Source organism: Salvelinus fontinalis, chromosome 37 (assembly GCF_029448725.1).
Source record: "Salvelinus fontinalis isolate EN_2023a chromosome 37, ASM2944872v1, whole genome shotgun sequence".
Classification (NCBI taxonomy): domain Eukaryota; kingdom Metazoa; phylum Chordata; class Actinopteri; order Salmoniformes; family Salmonidae; genus Salvelinus; species Salvelinus fontinalis.
In genome coordinates, this window is record NC_074701.1 from 14,718,982 (window position 1) to 14,737,416 (window position 18,435).

Below are 18,435 nucleotides of genomic sequence, written 5' to 3' on the forward strand. Positions count from 1 at the left end.
CGGGACCCGAGAGCCTGATCACGAAAGGGCTCGGTTCAGAAACACACAGCACCTAGAACCCCATACCTGATTCTAGAACATCTTATCTAGACCCACTAACCACTGGCTGCGATGTGATTACGTAGAACACTAATATGTAGGATCTGTACACTTCCCAGGATGGGGTCTCACATGAATTACTACACTATAGTACCCATATTTCCCATAATGACTAAAACGTCCTGGATTATATCATTAGAGGTGTTAGGAGTGGTGCCCACCGCTTTGGAGAAGGCCAGGGAGCCCACCCCTCTCTCGAAGGTGCCCAGGCCGATGACCTGCAGGGTGGACAGGCTGACCGAATCCCACACTCTCACATGGGGCTGCAGTGGCTGCAGGGGGAGAAGAAGAGAACACACACGTCATTGAACACTCGGCGTAGCCAAACTCAGACCCTATGGTTGCATTTACAGTGTATTCTTCTTGACAGCATCCTTTCCTTGTTTCCTTCCCTTCACAATCAGTGGCAGATGAGGAGAGTCTAACACCACGTTTGACCGGCTCTCAGCTTTTCACTGTGTTCCCTAACCAGAAACGTGCATGTCTGTGTCTCGGTTGGGTCGCGATACTCTTTTCCAACTTCCTTTGCTTGTCTCCTCGTCTTCACAAGCACTGGTAGACAAAATAACTAGATTGAATCCCACCCAATTGCTTTTTACCTATCGCATCCTCTAAAGATCAGTGATCATTAAGGAAAAAGGGAAGGAGGTGAGGAAAGGAAGCCATTTTGAAGACCTGAGAAAGCATTCAACAGTTATAGTCAGTAAGTTGTACAATATCTGGCTCACTGACAGACAGGATCCTCTTCTACGGACTCATTCGAGGAAGGTTAGAGCCAGTTTGACATGTTTGCAACCAGAGAGCTTAAATATAATGAGTTGCATTAGAGTATGGATTATTGGTATGCTTGTGTAAATATGAGGCACCGGTGTCTGGATGGGCCTGTCAAAGACATGAGTGAGCCTGATTGTGCAACGCAAGCAGAAATGCTCATACTGTACACAAGAAGAGACATTGTGCAAACAAGGATTATGCTTTTAAATATAACCACAGATAGTCATGTCATTCTGTATTTGGCAGGCTGGTAAAAGAGGACTTAAAGGAAAACTCTCACTTATTTTGGTTTTTGCTCCGTTAGTCCGTTGTTGACATAGTCCCAAAATGTTTTGCTTGTCTGCATTCAAGTTTTCAAGATATGTACGTTTCAAAATACAGAAATACAGAAATCCTCCCCGTATGATGCGTTTTAGATCATATGATGTAAAACGCATCATACAGGGATGATTTATGTATTTTTGAAACGTACATATCTTGAAAACTTGAATGCAGACAAGCAAAACATTTTGGGACTATGTCAACAACGGACTAACGGAACAAATACCAAAATATCGTTTTTGGGGTGGAGTTTTCCTTGAAGTTCCTTGGAAAACCCCTTGGTGTCACCTAGGTGACATTTGAAGCCCTGTGACTTGCCCAGTTGCGTCTGTGCCTGTGTGGATGTATGACGGGGAAGAAAACAGGTTGAACAAACATGAAATGTCACACCGCCGATCATATTATTAAACGATTTGGCAGAAAGTTGAGGGGTGAGGAATGATTGAGGAGGTGGGACAGTGACTCACCCGCCCATCCTTATCCACTCCTGCAATCTGTCCCGTGGCAATGCGGATCTTATCAGGGTGAACAGCAAGGCTGAGAGAGACACAAAGAGAACGAGATCAAAAAACAATGAAATGTGTCTGGTGCGTAGGAAACTACCTCCCTACTGAAAACACCTACAGTCAGCAACAATCCATAGTAATAAGTGGAGTATGTCAGGTGTGAAACGAAGCTAGATGAGAGGTAGCTGTTTGACTGAGCAGGCCTGTGTGCATGTCTGGCCCACGGCCTGGTGGGAAGAAGTGAGGCGTATCGTTTCAAACATAATACAGGTCTGAGTCAGCACGCCGCTATCGCACAGACTCATTTGACTCTCCCACTTCTCGCTCCCCTAAACAGAAGACATTTACATCTCATTTGCATAGTATGTTGATCTTAAGAGGCTCCTGAGTGGATGGAAGCCGGAGACAGTTGAGCGGGAGATGTCAGTTACACGGCGGTTAGTGTAGGAACCATTGTGTCTGTGACAAGTATTTGCTTAATCCGGATGAAAGGTTTTGTATGAAGTGTTTATACAGTACTCAGACACTTGGGGACATATTATACTACCTTCTGTATCTAGTGTATCTTATCTACTATCTCCACGATACACAGCCCATGGTACTGCGTAGGTTACCGTATGAAATCAACACCATACTACACAACCAAGTCTGACCAAAACTCCCAGTTGCCACCAACTCACCGTTTTGTGTAAAACAATAAATACAAAACAAAATGACAGTAGAACAGGATAGCAGCTCACCATTTGACACTGTCTGTGTGGCCGAGGTAGTGGCGCTGCGTTCTCTCCTCATAGTTGAAGAGCACTACCACAGAGGCAATAAAGTAAACACTCTCCCCTGTCGGGAGCAGGTACACGTTGGCTCGGCAGTCTTTCCCCCTGTAGCCATACCTGGCGTTGGGAGTCAAGGAAACGCAACAGAACACACAGAAGGAAACCCATTGGGGGAAACACAAGAGACCTCAAACGGGACCTCTTAATAGTATAACTGGCTCGTTCTACCAGTCTCCTTTTCTTCATCTGCAATGTGAAAACAACTGGAAAGGTGAAAGTGAAGACCTAGAAGACATCCACCATTTTGCTTTGCTCCACAGACAGACAACAGGAGGACCGAGGTCAGGGACATACAGAGTGAGAGCGTTCGGGACCAGGCCCTGCTGAGACGAAAGGATACACCCACTCCAGTTTGAGTCTCTCTGGAGGAAGCTCTGTGCGCACGTCCTCGTAGTTCTCCACGTCCGCGGGGATGAACATGGTGATGGGTCGACCTCGCATGAACATCTTGATGTAGTCTCCCTCTGCGGAGGGGACCGACAAAAGAAAGTCGCTAGCTTGCTAAATCACGATCGCCATTTTGACTTGTTATTTACAGAGGAGATCTGTTGGATACTAAACCCATGCTTTTGCACACACATTCAACATCCAGTGTCGGCACAGGGTAAACATATTAGCAGGGGCAAGCCTGGGTTCAAATACTATCAGAAATGATTGGAAATACTTTTTAAGTATTCAGGCAGGCGAGAGCAAACACTCAAATAAGTATTTGTACCCAGGTTGGGGTAGTATTTCTCACACAAGAAAACCCTGTTAAGGTAATAAAGGTTAATATGTCATGAGACTGAGACGGTATGACATGAGTTTAGTCCATTAACAGAAGAATTTCAGCTGCCTGACTGCTCACCACCCTCCCCACCGGCACACATAATCACTTGGTTTGAGAACACTTTTTTTTTTTTTACATAAACACCTCAAAAATCCTAGAAAAGCCTTATGAGTTTGGTTGATTTTTTTTATTTGTATTATTATTGTATATACTGTTCAGTTAGTGTGCTGCACATGCTTTCCACTCGTCGAGGGATGAGATACTGTACAGACAGACGAGGAGACAGACATGGACAGACAGAGAAGCGTTGGGTGCCGTGCACCGGCGCAAAGCAGTGAGTCAGCAACACCAAACCCAGCTGAAATAAGAAAACGTGATAGGGGCATAGAAGAACGAAGAGAAGAGGAGGAAGAGAGAGAGAGAGCAAAAAGAGGGGGGAGGTAAGATTTGTGGGAGACTGGGATCAGTGGAATGTGTGCGTTTCCCTCGTCCGCTCTTCCAGCTCTGTGGGTTTAGGGCTCTACTCTCCAAGTGAGAAGACAATAGGGGGAGAGGGAGATTTGGTGGAGAGGCACAGAATTTCAACATTGCTCATAAAATAGTGACGGCTTTCTTCCAGTTTTCTCAAATTGAGGGGGAGGATACAGTAGATCCCAGCACTGAAGGTTCAGAATCCATCACAGGAATTACGTAGCTATGACTAGCTAGCATTTACTGGTACAAAGGGACACAAATAAGTGCCTTGTGGACACAAATAAGTGTAGCCATGGTCTGCAATATTCTTATTTAACTGATGGTCCCCCTCTATATCTGTGTCAATTAATGCTGGTAAAAGGCCCGAATTAGCTGAATTTTAGTCCTAAGTGTCGGTCTGTCTGTGGAGCTAATCGAGTTAGCTAGCGCCCCGCCCAGCCATTTCGGAACCAACCACATTCCTCACATGACCTGCCTGAGCCAAGAGAAGGACACTTTTAGCCGGACGACACTATGTTAAGTGGCAACGGGGCACAGTGGGGCGTGGCATACTGGCAAAGCTATGCCCTTTATTTAGGCTGGGCATCGCCTGAGGACAATGGCATGGAGGAGGGTGAGAAGGTATGGGGGGGGGGGTATTTCTGTATTTGAGGGAGTGATAGAGGTCAGAGAATGATGGAGAGAAATAGGCGGGTGAGGGTGCAGAGGGGAGAGAAAGATTATGTCTGCACTTGACCCGATGAAGGGAGCGGCAAAGACAGATAGATAGAGGAAGAGGTAAATCAGCCGAAAAAAGCGGAGGGTTGAGAAGCTCTCGCTCCAAGGCTGCTAGCTCTCGCTCCCTGTTGTCAACTTACCAGCTTGGCTGTTTTTCTCACGGGTTGACATTTTGGCTGGTCATGAGACAGAAACAACATCACTCAAAACACACGCGCACACAATGACAGTACACGGGGGCGAAGATGAATGATCTGAAGAAGACAACGCTGACTAGTTGGGTCGACACAATAGGATGAGGACACGTTGGAAAGAGCCACAAGAGGCACTCTAAAACAGAAATACTACAGTGTTGCATTTTCATAAAGGCCAATGAGAACATACTTTAGTTTACGTTGTATCATATTGTACAAAGTTCCAATTGTTCCAAAAAGTGGCAAGTATGTGGCTATACTACAGTGCATAGGTCTAGTGGTTCTATTATGTGGTGGTGGATGGTTTACATGGAAAAGACAGTAAAACGATATGGGAGTGTGTTCACCTTGGCTGATCACTGGGTCTTTGTGCCTGGAAGAGAATGGAGAAATAGCAATTAGGTCAGCCCGTGACTTGTGTCGACAAAAACAAAGTGACAGGTTGACAGTCTGACAGTTGGGTCAATTTAGCAGCATCCTATATTAGGGAGGGAATTTGGATGAAAACAATATAGGGAATTAAGGGGTTGTCATAGTGATTGGAGGATAGTGTCATGTCTGAAAGGTACAGTACTCTCATATACCCCATAACACGTATGCAGGCCAGTTTCAGCTCTTAATTCAAAACAGAAGCAGAATTCAATTCTGATGTACCACTGTATCTGGATTACACTGCCACACAGACGTTTACACTGTATAAGAGTTGCGAAGGTGGGTCCCATCAGCCACTCACTTGTCTGCGTTCTTCACCACCTTGGCCAGCAGCTTGGAGGTGGAAGCAGCCTTCACCAGCTTGTTCCTGCTGTCCTCGCCACTCTCCCACGTGCTGCTCTGAGAACGCTCTATCCCCGCGCCCCGCTTCGCACTGTGACCCCTACACACACACACGGAGGAACACACATGAAAAACAAAACAGGTGTATACCACACAGATGGATCAAGAGAGCAAGAGAGTTAGCTAGACAGAGAGAAAATAAGGAGTATGGAGAAGTGCCATGGTGATAAGGGAGACTGCTTTGAATTGGCTATGACTACTAATTTTCAATATGTTCAACTGGAAAAAGTGCATTGGAAGTGTGTAACTGTGTTATTTTTTGCAATCTACATTATAGTTACGGCCCAGAGTTTAAACTTGACCAGGCCACCATGTAAACCTGACAAGGAAAAACTCTGTACCCTTAATGAACATTCATTTCACCCATGGCAACCCTCCTGTTGGGTTAATCTGGACCTGAAGCACACACACACACACACACACACACACACACACACACACACACACACACACACAGAGATATTGTGCCTCAAAGAGCCACCCAGTTGAGCAGTACGCATTACGCAACCCCTCAGTGCTACAGTCACTGCACCCCAAGCACAGGTTAGTACACATTGGCTGGCCGTCCAACTCAAGCCCCAGGATTCAGGAGACAGAGAAGGCCGAAATGTTAAGAACCACACTGCAAGCGTGAAGTTATAGGAGGAGGAGGTTGGGTAACATTGCAGAATGAAAGGTTTTGGAGAATGGCTCGAGAAGAGAAAGAGAAAGAGAAAGAGAAAGAGAAAGAGAAAGAGAAAGAGAAAGAGAAAGAGAGAGAGAGAGAGAGAGAGAGAGAGAGAGAGAGAGAGAGAGAGAGAGAGAGAGAGAGAGAGAGTGAAGAATACCACTCCTCGTGCGAAGCTGTGAGACGGAAGGGTTATTTGCGACACGTAATGTTTTGGATCACCTCTGCGTGGCGGCTGCTCAACCTCCAGGGGGCAGTCGTGACGCTGAGGGGCAGACGGTTGGGGGGAGGGCTGGTTTAATGATGCGTTACACCGCCACTTTTACAGAGTCTGTACTCTGTCCTTATCTACAATACAATATATGTGATTCAGCAGCCGATTTGATCCAAAGAGACTTACAGTCATGCGTGCATACATTTTACATACGGGTGGTCCCGGGAATCAAACCCACTACAAGCACTATGCTCTAACCAACTGAGCTATAGAGGACCCTGGAGACGGAGAGACAGGGACGGCGAGGGAAAGACACCTAGGGATCCTCTGCTGATTTGAACTGCCTGCGTGGAATTTGACAAGAAAAGAACAGCCTAGACTGAACAGAAGTGATCCATAACCCCACCACAAACACGCGCGCACACACACACACACACACACACACACACACACACACACACACACACACACACACACACACACACACACACACACACACACACACACACACACACACACACACACACACACACACACACACACACACACACACACACACACACACAAAGGCCTGGGGAGGGCAAGAAGAGCACACACAGGGTTAAACACATAGACCCCAGCACCAGCCTGCTGGGGCCCTCAGGAGAGGAGTGAGGGGCGAGCGAGAGGAAAGCTAACAGTCCCACGACTGTGGTATAGTATCATTGCTATACAGCACATACGTAACGTTGGTTAAAAGCCCTGAATGGTGCACTCACTGCATCTCAAGACTTTATTCCAGCTAAGTGAGTGTGAATTCAAGCCCGTTTGAGACTCCCATGCAATCCATTCCGCTGGTTAGATTGGAAAGGGACCATTTAATAGGTAAAAACCACCCTATAATACTCGCATGCCTCTCCTGCCCTGCATGTGCACTGCGCTGCTCAGAAGCCTGGTCCATTTCATATTGGGTGGACACACGCACAATTGCTAGCAGATGAGTTTTCCAGCAAATGTGTCTGGCACGTCAGCGGTCCTGACTAATAACCTGATACTGCCTAGTCTAATGAGCAGGGATGTGTCACCGGGGTGCTCTTTGTGAAACTGAATTGATTTTCAATGTTTCTGAGAATAATTGATGTTGATCTATGGTATGGGCCATGAGTGTGAGGCTGACCAGTGCTTTGATTAGTGAGTGCAGTCGATCTGTGGGCTGGAGCGTGTGTGTGTGTGTGTGTGTGTGTGTGTGTGTGTGTGTGTGTGTGTGTGTGTGTGTGTGTGTGTGTGTGTGTGTGTGTGTGTGTGTGTGTGTGTGTGTGTGTGTGTGTGTGTGTGTGTGTGTGTGTGTGCAGAATGAGTCTCAATGCTCACAGCTGGTACATGACAGACAGGGCCTCTCCTATTCCTAACCATACAGTGAGAGGCCTCACACTGTTGCGGATGAGTGCAGAAGGGACATCTGCAAACCGTTCCACTCCTCTCTTCTACTTTCCTCTCGTCTCGTCTGAATGAAAGGGCTGTGCTACAAGTAGCCGAAAAGGAAAAAAGGTAAGTAGTGTTGAGAGCAGGTCGAGAAGCGAAGGTCTGCAGTGGAAAGATAGCTGAACGTACAGGTGAGAGACGGCGACAGACGGGAGGCGGTTAATAATGTGAGTGATCTGAGAAGCAGGCCAACCCCGCCCCCAGTGAAAGGTAAGCTAGGGGCAAGAGCGTTCAGAGTGTCGGTAGAGCATTGGGTTGGTAAGGGAGATCAAAGTGTGCGTCGGCGGAACCTTTTGGCTGGGGAAGTGCCCTTGCTCTCCGGGGCCTGCCTTTGGGACTGAGGGGGGTGTGGGGAGAGGGGGTGGCTGGAGCTGGAGGGGGACGGCGAGGACTGCATGGGGCTGGCAGGGGGGGCTTTATCGTTAGCCTGGTTGGGCTGGGAGGGCCCCTCCTGCTTCTCCTTGATGCCCTCCATCGGAGGGGTGTCCTTTTTCCTCTCTGCTGTCTGACCGCTGTGGAGACAACCAGGGGTTAACAAAACAGGGGGACAGAAACAATTCTAAGAGGAGAAGCTGGTCCTAACTCTGTGCCTATGCGAGCAACTTCACTACTGCGAAGACTTGCAAAGCCCCGACTTCCTCAATAGGCAGTGCAAAGCCGACTCAGCATATTTGATTAATGTCTAGTTAGTCATTGAGGAAGTGCTCAGCAATGCTTAGCCATAGGCGTACATACAGGCTGTGACATGTACCCCATCACAACATTAAAGTCCTGAAAGAACAAGGGTAAATTTACAAGCTTTATTCTGTTGAATCACTGCAAGCTGGAAGGTAGAAAGTTAAACACGTGATGAACATTAAAACAGGTTGACACATTAAACACATGAAAACAGGTTGACAAATGAGATGAATGTGACAGAGCAAAACCTCATGTCAACACAGGCAATGGCTGCCGATCAGATATGAGCAGGTCTAGAGTTGAGCAATGACTGTTTTTGAATGGGAAGTGTGTGTGTGTGTGTGTGTGTGTGTGTGTGTGTGTGTGTGTGTGTGTGTGTGTGTGTGTGTGTGTGTGTGTGTGTGTGTGTGTGTGTGTGTGTGTGTATGGTACAGTACCTCTTGGCTGCTGAGGAGAAGGTATCCTTCCTGGCGACGGACACTGTGGAGCTCTCTCGGTCTCTATGGCTGGGCTTACGGCTGCTGGAGCTGCCGTTGGGGATGCAGGACATCGAGTAGGCCTCGCGCAGGGGATTATGGCCTACAGGGGGCAGGAGAGAGCACATTCAGAAGGGACAACTATAAGATATACACTGAGTGTACAAAACTTTAAGCTCTTTGCATGACGAGACATCAAAATTGGCCAGCATCGCTATGGAACGCATTCGACACCTTGTAGAGTCCATGCCCAGACGAACTGATAGCTGTCCTGAAGGCAAGGGGAGGGGGGTGTCAAGGGGTCAGAATGTTTCATTGCTAGGTGTTACTGCACTGTTGGAGCTAGAAACACAAGCATTTCCCTGCAATAACATCCGCAAATCTGTGTATACGACCGATAAACATTGATTTTGATTTGAGCAAAGGGGAGATGAGTATAGGGGACGGGGAGGGGTTGAACAAGGGAGCATGACTGCTTGACAGACAAACAAACAAGGGTTACGAGTCTGATCCGAGGGAGGACAAAGGAAGGATTAGGGAGGGCAGATTCCTGGCTAATCCCATCTCACCCCCCTCCCTCACCCCGGTAACCAGACAGCCTAATTGGATAAGGAGGGAAGAGGGAGCTCATAAGACAGAGAGTAGGCGTCTCGTTGAGATAAACCATCGATTAACGGTCCTCATGCAGAGAGCCGGAACACACGCTAGATACACCATAAACAGCAGTATGGGCACCATGATGCAACACACCGTAGGAAAAACACTCATATGAGTTTCATAAGTAAAGTGAATGATGAGTATTTGAGTCAATACAGCCAAGATTCTAACGGATGATGACACAAACAAATGCTGTGCCATCTTGGAGAGAAGATTAGATGAATGCACTTTTCTATGCTTGGGTTTTAATTTAACAAATACACTCAGTCCTTTCTAAGCACTTCTGTAAGAAGTACTGTGTGTAGAGTAAGTCTGGACGGTTGAGGGGCGGAGTTATGTTTGGGGGCGCGTGGTGTCCCAGGAGAGGCCCGATCCCGTGTCGGAGACACATGGCCCAGTTTCACGGCCCATTACCCCCCCAGTTCAAACACACACATCATGGTGGAGGATCTGGTCTCCCTCTGCAGGGCCGGGTTGGGGGATACCCCATCCACCAACACCCCCACCGCCACCTCCCTGCTCTCTCCTGTCTCATCCCCTCCCCCATCATTATCAAGGCAGAAGACAGCTGGAGACTAATTAGGAGAAGACTGGCAATGCTGGTACACAAGGCCTGAGGGAGAGTCAATGAATCTGACGAATAAATAGTCAAGCGAAATCAATCCTGTCCTATTCTAAGGGCTTTGTATTAATAATGATTTATGCCTTGCAAGAGGCAGTCTTCCTCCATCAACCTGGCTTCCTGATCGTATAGGCCTATTTATCTCTCCCATCGAACTGCTGTGATTGACAGGTGTGTGTGTGTGTGTGTGTGTGTGTGTGTGTGTGTGTGTGTGTGTGTGTGTGTGTGTGTGTGTGTGTGTGTGTGTGTGTGTGTGTGTGTGTGTGTGTGTGTGTGTGTGTGTGTGTGTGTGTGTGTGTGTAATGAGTCTCAATGCTCACACAGTCTTACAACATGACAGCCTCCCTATGGATTGGCTTCCTCATTCCTGATAATAAATGATTTGGAAAAGAGGAAGAAAGGGTGGGAAAAAAACTGGAGCTGGAAAGTTAAAGATAAGAGGCAGGAAAAAGAGAAAAGTGAATGAGAGAAAGGGATACAGTGCTGAGCAGATCAATCAATCAAATGTCTTTATAAAGCCCTTCTTACATCAGCTGATGTCACAAAGTGCTGTACAGAAACCCAGCCTGAAACCCCAAAAGATGTCAGATTATCAGATGTCTGATAAAAACCCAAGACTGTACGAAGTAGAGGGGAAAGAAAGACTGAACAAGAGACAGAAAGAGAGGAAGAGATTTCTGGTAGTTGAGTAAGGAAACGGGGCTCTCAGGAGTAGGAAGGGGCCCTGTTTGGGGGGGGGGGGGGGGGTGCCTGCTCCAAGTGTGTGTATGTGGGGCGGAGGTGGTTTGCAGACTCTCTGCAGAGTTGGCCTTGCAGTCAGAGCATGGGTGTCTGAAGAGAAACTGAACTGAACCATGTGATTTCCTTTGCTTCCTGTCTGCTTCAGTCCCGTATTACTGCCCACGTCACTGAGAGAGCAGGACAACAGAGCTAAAAAATTCAAAGCACCACTGTTGTATGTGTCAAACTGCCAGTGCTGTAACACATCAGCTCAATAACCTCTTAATTGCATCCATGTCAATTTCCCAGGAGTGCTGACTAACCCACTACAATAGGATGCACACACACACACAGCAGGGGTTGCCAGGAGCCATCGCTATGGCAATAGATGGTATTAAATAGGAGAGTGATGTCATAATGAGATAAAAAGGTGACCATCCGAATGGAAAGATGACCGGAACGAGGGATCAGAGGGTGTGAGAGGGAGGAGAGACGGATGATGGATAGAGGGATGTGTAACGAAAAGGCTAAGCAAGGGTGACACAGGGAGAGCACTTCAATTAGGGCTGTGGCGGTCATTACATTATGTCAGCCGGTTATTGTCATGCAAAGGCCTGCCGGCCTCACGGTAACTGATCGTTAATTAGCATTAACACATTTAGCATCTCCAGGTCTCCCCACATACAAACCGCTGATGCGTGCCTTTGGAACATCTATACTGAACCAAAATAGAAAACGCAACATGTAAAGTGTTGGCCCTATGTTTCATGAGCTGAAATAAAAGATCCCAGAAATGTTGCATACGCACAAAAAACGTATTTCTCTCAGGTGTGGCATATCAAAAAGCTGATTAAAGAGCATGATCATTACACAGGTGCACCTTGTGCTGGGGACGAGAAAAAGGCCACTCTAAAATGTGCCGTTTTGTCACACAATACAATACCGCAGATGCCTCATGTTTTGAGGGAGCGTGCAATTGGCATGCTGACTGCAGGAATGTCCACCAGAGCTGTTGCCAGAGAATATTATGTCAATTTCTCTACCATAGGCCGCCTCCAATGTCGTTTTAGAGAATTTGGCAGTATGTCCAACCGGTCTCACAACCGCAGCCCACTTGTAACCACACCAGCCCATGTCCTGGCTCCCAAAAGATGGCTTCGCCCTTGTCCCGTCATGTAAAATCCACAAAGGTCCTACTTTCTAGATTTAGAGTTATTTGGCAACTTTAGTTGTGAATGATACAAACCTCAGAATGTCTTAGAAATCACAACATATATGGGCTGCATGGTGCGACTACAGTCTATTGAGGATTTGGGCAAGTAGCAAAAAGAAAAAGCTTCCGCTCCATTCCTCGCCTCAGGCTGCACAGCTGTTCTCTCATCAAGTGATCATATTTTCACCCATCAGACTATTCTCAATTTAATCTTGTCTTCACTAATATGAACAATTAGTTTTGATTTAGAATGACCATTATTAAATGGGCAGGAACAGGGACAGGAGAAAAAAATACATGTCCTCTGTACAGTGCATTCAGAAAATGTTCAGACCCCTTGACTTTTCCCACATTTTGTTATGTTACAGACTTATTCTAAGATTGATTCAATCGGGTTTATTTCTCGCTCATCCATCAACACACAAAATACCCCACAATGACAAAGCGAAAACAGGTTTCTATACATTTTTGCACATTTATAAAAAATGCAAAACTTAAATATAACATTTACATAATTATTCAGACTCTTTCCTGAGCACTTTGTTGAAGCACCTTTGGCAGCAATTACAGCCTCAAGTCTTCTTGGGTATGACGCTACAAGCTTGGCACACCTATATTTGGGGAGTTTCTCCCATTCTTCTCTGCAGATCCTCTCAACCTCTGTCAGGTGGTTGGGGAGCGTCGCTGCACAGCTATTTTCAGGTCTCTCCAGAGATGTTCGATCGGGTTCAAGTCCGGGCTCTGGCTGGGCCACTCGAGGACATTCAGATACTTGTCCCGAAGCCACTCCAGCATTGTCTTGGCTGTGTGCTTAGGATCGCTGTCCTGTTGGAAGGTGAACCTTCGCCCCAGTCTGAGGTCCTGAGTGCTCTGGAGCAGGTTTTCATCAAGGCTCTCTCTGTACTTTGCTTCGTTCATCATTCCCTTGACCCTGACTAGTCTCCCATTCCCTGCCACTTTTTCTTTTTTATTTACTTAACCTTTATTTAACCAGACAAGTCAGTTAAGAACAAATTCTTATTTACAATGACCGCCTACACTGAAGAACAACCCCACAGCATGATGCTGCCACCACCATGCTTCACCGTAGGCATGGTGCCAGGTTTCCTCCAGACGTATTCAGGCGAAAGATATTCAATCTTGGTTTTTATTCAGACCAGAGAATCATGTTTCTCATGGTCTGAGTCCTTTAGGTGCCTTTTGGAAAACTCCAAGTGGGCTATCGTGTGTCTTATATTCAGGAGTATCTTTCGTCTGGCCACTCTACAATAAAGGCCTGGTTGGTGGAGTGCTGCAGAGATGGTTGTCCTTCTTGAAAGTTCTCCCATCTCCACAGAGGAACTCTGGAGCTCTTTCAGAGTGTCCACCGGTTTCTTGGTCACCTCCCTGACCAAGGCCCTTCTCCCCCAATTGCTCAGTTTGGCCAGGCGGCCAGCTCTAGGAAGAGTCTTGGTGGTTCCAAACATCTTCCACTGAAGAAGGATGGAGGCCACTGTGTTCTTGGGGAACCTTCAATGCTGCAGAAATGTGTTGGTACCCTTCCCCAGATCTGTGCCTTGACACAATCCTGTCTCAGAGCTCTACGGACAATTCCTTCAACCTCATGGCTTGTATTTTGCTCTGACATGCACTGTCAACTGTGGAACCTTATATAGACAGGTGTGTGCCTTTCCAGATCATGTCCAATCAATTGAATTTACCACAGGTGGACTCCAACCAAGTTGTAGAAACATCAAGGATGATCAATGGAAACAGGATGCACCGGAGCTCAATTTCGAGTCTCATAGCAAAGGGTCTGAATACTTATGTAAATAAGGTTTTTCTTTTTTTATACATTTGCATGCCATGGGCTCTCAGACCTTGTTCCTGTACCTACCCAGTGCTTAATTTGGGAGACAAGTGAAATCTGTTCGTGAACATCAATAGTAACGTTTGCGCAACGACACATATTTCACTAAACTGTTGACAGCCCGTCTACCCACTGAAGAAAGGAATATAGGAGAGAGAGGAGATGGAAATGCATGGTGGTGAGATATTCTGCACAGATGAAGGTAATGTGTCACTCACTTCATTACGAAAATATGAAACAAATCCTGATTACTAGGATATTCAAAATCAAATGCAAATTCACTAACTGTAGGCAAACTGTAAGCCGCCCTGCATAATCAATGAAGCAACAGCATCGCCTAGGGCTATATGACCTCTCCCAGACTCATGGATAGAACGTTTGGGGTGTAGCATAAGGTAACCAGTCCATCCAGTATGCATAATAATAAAGTCCACACTCAACTGCGATTACTTGAGTTTGTTTACTTTTGGAGTATAGGTTAGACCAAGTATGTACCAAAGACATCTTAAATCAGTTTTGTTTTACGTTTTTTCTTCCATGGATAATATGCGGTAGGCAATGTATTGTATAACGGCACAACAATCCTTCTAATTCAGAGTTTCTTCAGGCTTGGGCTCATAAGCATTTTGATTGAATCGTCACCGTAGAAAGCGCTGTCCATTTCGTTGTGTTAGGCTTTAAAACAGCATCCACCACAACCATGTTTTACACTGCCTTAAAAGTATGATAGACCTACTGTTCTGATGATAACTGTTTGATGTGATTTTCCATTGTATTTGCATTGATGTTAGTGGTTAGAGGGACAATAGAGCCCTGAGTACCAGGCCATTAGGACCTGATGGTAACAATAGAGCCCTGAGTACCAGGCCATTAGGACCTGATGGTAACAATAGAGCCCTGAGTACCAGGCCATTAGGACCTGATGGTAACAATAGAGCCCTGACTACCAGACCATTAGGACCTGATGGTAACAATAGAGCCCTGAGTATCAGGCCATTAGGACCTGATGGTAACAATAGAGCCCTGAGTATCAGGCCATTAGGACCTGATGGTAACAATAGAGCCCTGAGTATCAGGCCATTAGGACCTGATGGTAACAATAGAGCCCTGAGTATCAGGCCATTAGGACCTGATGGTAACAATAGAGCCCTGAGTATCAGGCCATTAGGACCTGATGGTAACAATAGAGCCCTGAGTATCAGGCCATTAGGACCTGATGGTAACAATAGAGCCCTGAGTATCAGGCCATTAGGACCTGATGGTAACAATAGAGCCCTGATTATCAGGCCATTAGGACCTGATGGTAACAATAGAGCCCTGAGTACCAGGGCATTAGGACCTGATGGTAACAATAGAGCCCTGAGTACCAGGGCATTAGGACCTGGTGGTAACAATAGAGCCCTGAGTACCAGACCATTAGGACCTGATGGTAACAATAGAGCCCTGAGTGTCAGGCCATTAGGACCTGATGGTAACAATAAAGCCCTGACTACCAGACCATCAGGACCTGATGGTAGTTAGCAAGTTGCGTACTACCAAAGCATGTCCAGAGTGCATAAAAAAGGGGATTACCTTGACTCAAAGGTCACGTGGAATTTTACTGCAGTCATGGGCCGTGACTCATGACTGCCGGTGTGATGGTAATACAGTCACCACAACAGCCCTACTCCAATCCTACCATTCATACAGTAAAGGGTTCTGTTTTTTGCCTTTTTTTATATAGTAAGGCACTTTTTAAATGCATCCTTTGTTTCCGGGTTGGGAGTCGCTGGTATATCACATATCCGTTATACATTCGGTATATTCTTTTATTGATTCCGAATTAAATACATTTTTGGCCATTGGTTCATTTTGTGGCGCTATATTACTTATTATATATATATATATATATATATATATTGCTCTTCCATATAAAACCCACTGAAGAAGAAGAAGTCACACCCTCGTCCACTTACCCTCGCTTTATGCCCTTGGAGGAATCCCCGTCACCATCTTGGAGGGTGGTCCAAATGATTAGCCAAGCAAGGGAAGTTTGCAACATAAGCCCCTCAGCCCTCGTTTTTAGTCGGCTTTGGGAGTGTACAATTATGTTCACTCCGGGACCTGAAATTCTCCATAATTCAATTCACGACGATTGTACATCCGCTAAGAAAAGTCTGCGAAAACTTAAAAACATCATCAATAGAGAAGTCAACATACAAGTAGAAGTAAAAACGAGCGCAAATAAGTTAGAAATTGTGCTACTAATGCACATGACGGCACAAACACGTCTCGTAAAAAGCAATGATGTTTTTGTTTGGTTATCTTTTGGAAATTGCAGAAATAAAACATTTTCCTTCTTCAGAAGTTCTAGCTAGGCAGGCTAACGTTAGTTAGTTCATTTGCAAGCTATCACGCAGTAGGCATATATTAATAATGATAAAAATCCAAATAACTTCACAGATCTTCATTGTAAAGGGTTTAAACACTGTTTCCCATGCTTGTTCAATGAACCATAAACTATTCATGAACATGCACCTGTGGAACGGTCGTTAAGACACTAACAGCTTACAGACGGTAGGCAATTATGGTCACAGTTATGAAAACTTAGGACACAAAAGAGGCCTTTCTACCGACTCTGAAAAACACAGAAAGAAAGATGCCCAGGGTCCCTGCTCATCTGCGTGAACGTGCCTTAGGCATGCTGCAAGGAGGCATGAAGACTGCAGATGTGGCCAGGGCAATAAATTGCTATGTCCGTACCTTGAGACGCCTAAGACAGCGCTACAGGGAGACAGGACAGACAGCTGATCGTCCTCGCAGTGGCAGACCACGTGTAACGACACCTGCACAGGATCGGTACATCTGAACATTACACCTTCGGGACAGATACAGGATGGCAACAACAACTGCCCGAGTTGTACACCAGGAACGCACAATCCCTCCACTAGTGCTCAGACTGTCCGGAATAGGCTGAGAGAGGCTGGACTGAGGGCTTGTAGGCCTGTTGTAAGGCAGGTCCTCACCAGACATCACCGGCAACAACATCGCCTATGGGCACAAACCCACCGTTGCTGGATCAGACAGGACTGGCAAAAAGTGCTGCTCGTTCTGTGCGTAATTTCCTGCAAGACAGGAAATCAGAAATTGAGATCCATGGCCATAGAAGAGCCCGGATCTCAATCCCATGGAGCACGTCTGGGACCTGTTGGATCGGAGGGTAAGGGCTAGGGCCATTCCCCCCAGAAATGTCTGGGAACTTGCAGGTGCCTTGGTGGAAGAGTGGGGTAACATCTCACAGCAAGAACTGGCAAATCTGGTGCAGTCCATGAGGAGGAGATGCACTGCAGTACTTAATGCAGCTGGTGGCCACACCAGACCCTCCCCCCTTTGTTCAGGGACACATTATTCCATTTCTGTTAGTCACGTCTGTGGAACTTGTTCAGTTCATGTCTCAGTTGTTGAATCTTGTTATGTTCAGACAAATATTTACACAAGTTTACTGAAAATAACCGCAGTGAGAGGACGTTTCTTTTTATGCTGAGTTTATATTTAATATAAGTAGACATGCACTCATAATTGACTGTTGCGCATATAAAGCACACACAAGTTACCGGTGGCTGAAAACACAATCATTGCTGGATGAACGAGTGACCAATTTCCAGCCAAGGGTGGTCCATTTAAAAATCATTCCTTCCTCCCTCGCCCCGCAAGTGTATACTTGTCAGACATCATGATATGTCATTTGAGGGCTGAGGGGATAGGGTGTGTATTTTAAGTGTTTGGCCCGCAACAAAGAAGATATAGAAGAAGACGAAGAAGCCGATGAAGACGGAGACGAAGAAGACGAAGAATGTCAGAAATAAAGTATTTCTGATGAGGTGCACATCAAAGACGCACAATTCTTTCCCAGTTACTGAGTGTTGGTCCCATTAGCCAATCGGAGGGAATGCAAGGGGAGGGAGCAGTGTTGCCAACTTAGCGACTTCGTCGCTATATTTAGCGAGTATTCAGACCCCTCTAGCGACACATTCAAAAAAGCGACTAGCAACAAATCTAGCGACTTTCTCTGGTGTTATTGGAGACTTGGAGACTCTGTGGGCCCCACCCCTGTCCCAAAGCACTCACAGGCTGCCCAGTCCTCGCGCAGCAGTCCCTCCCAGCTGCAGTCAAGAGCAGGAGATGTTCACCCCTCCGTGTCCTGACTGCAAATTAATCGCGAATGCGGGAAGACGCCGTTGGCTGATCCCACCCTGGCTTACATTAAAACAAAACAATTAACCTGAATTAGGGCCAGACTAGTTACCATCATTTTCTCACATTGCCATTGACAGTTTTTTCATTGTCTCTTTTTTTGTCCATTTAGATTGTTAATGTA

At 46.3% G+C, this 18,435-nt stretch overlaps 1 protein-coding gene across 4 annotated transcripts in view; it reads right to left on the reverse strand.

The window, feature by feature from the left end:
• LOC129836202 (echinoderm microtubule-associated protein-like 4) overlaps positions 1–18,435 on the reverse strand; it is a 103,470-nt gene that overhangs the window by 12,038 nt on the left and 72,997 nt on the right. For 2 of the 4 annotated variants that reach the window (XM_055902059.1, XM_055902057.1), the window contains exons 3-11: positions 8,979–9,120; positions 8,154–8,375; positions 5,421–5,561; positions 5,035–5,060; positions 4,634–4,669; positions 2,874–2,997; positions 2,441–2,590; positions 1,662–1,731; positions 261–371 (exon numbers count right to left, since the gene is read on the reverse strand). In XM_055902059.1, the coding sequence (XP_055758034.1) occupies positions 261–371; positions 1,662–1,731; positions 2,441–2,590; positions 2,874–2,997; positions 4,634–4,669; positions 5,035–5,060; positions 5,421–5,561; positions 8,154–8,375; positions 8,979–9,120 (1,022 nt within the window). The remainder of the gene's footprint in view (positions 1–260; positions 372–1,661; positions 1,732–2,440; positions 2,591–2,873; positions 2,998–4,633; positions 4,670–5,034; positions 5,061–5,420; positions 5,562–8,153; positions 8,376–8,978; positions 9,121–18,435) is intronic. The other 2 variants (XM_055902058.1, XM_055902060.1) reach the window with 2 other exon arrangements.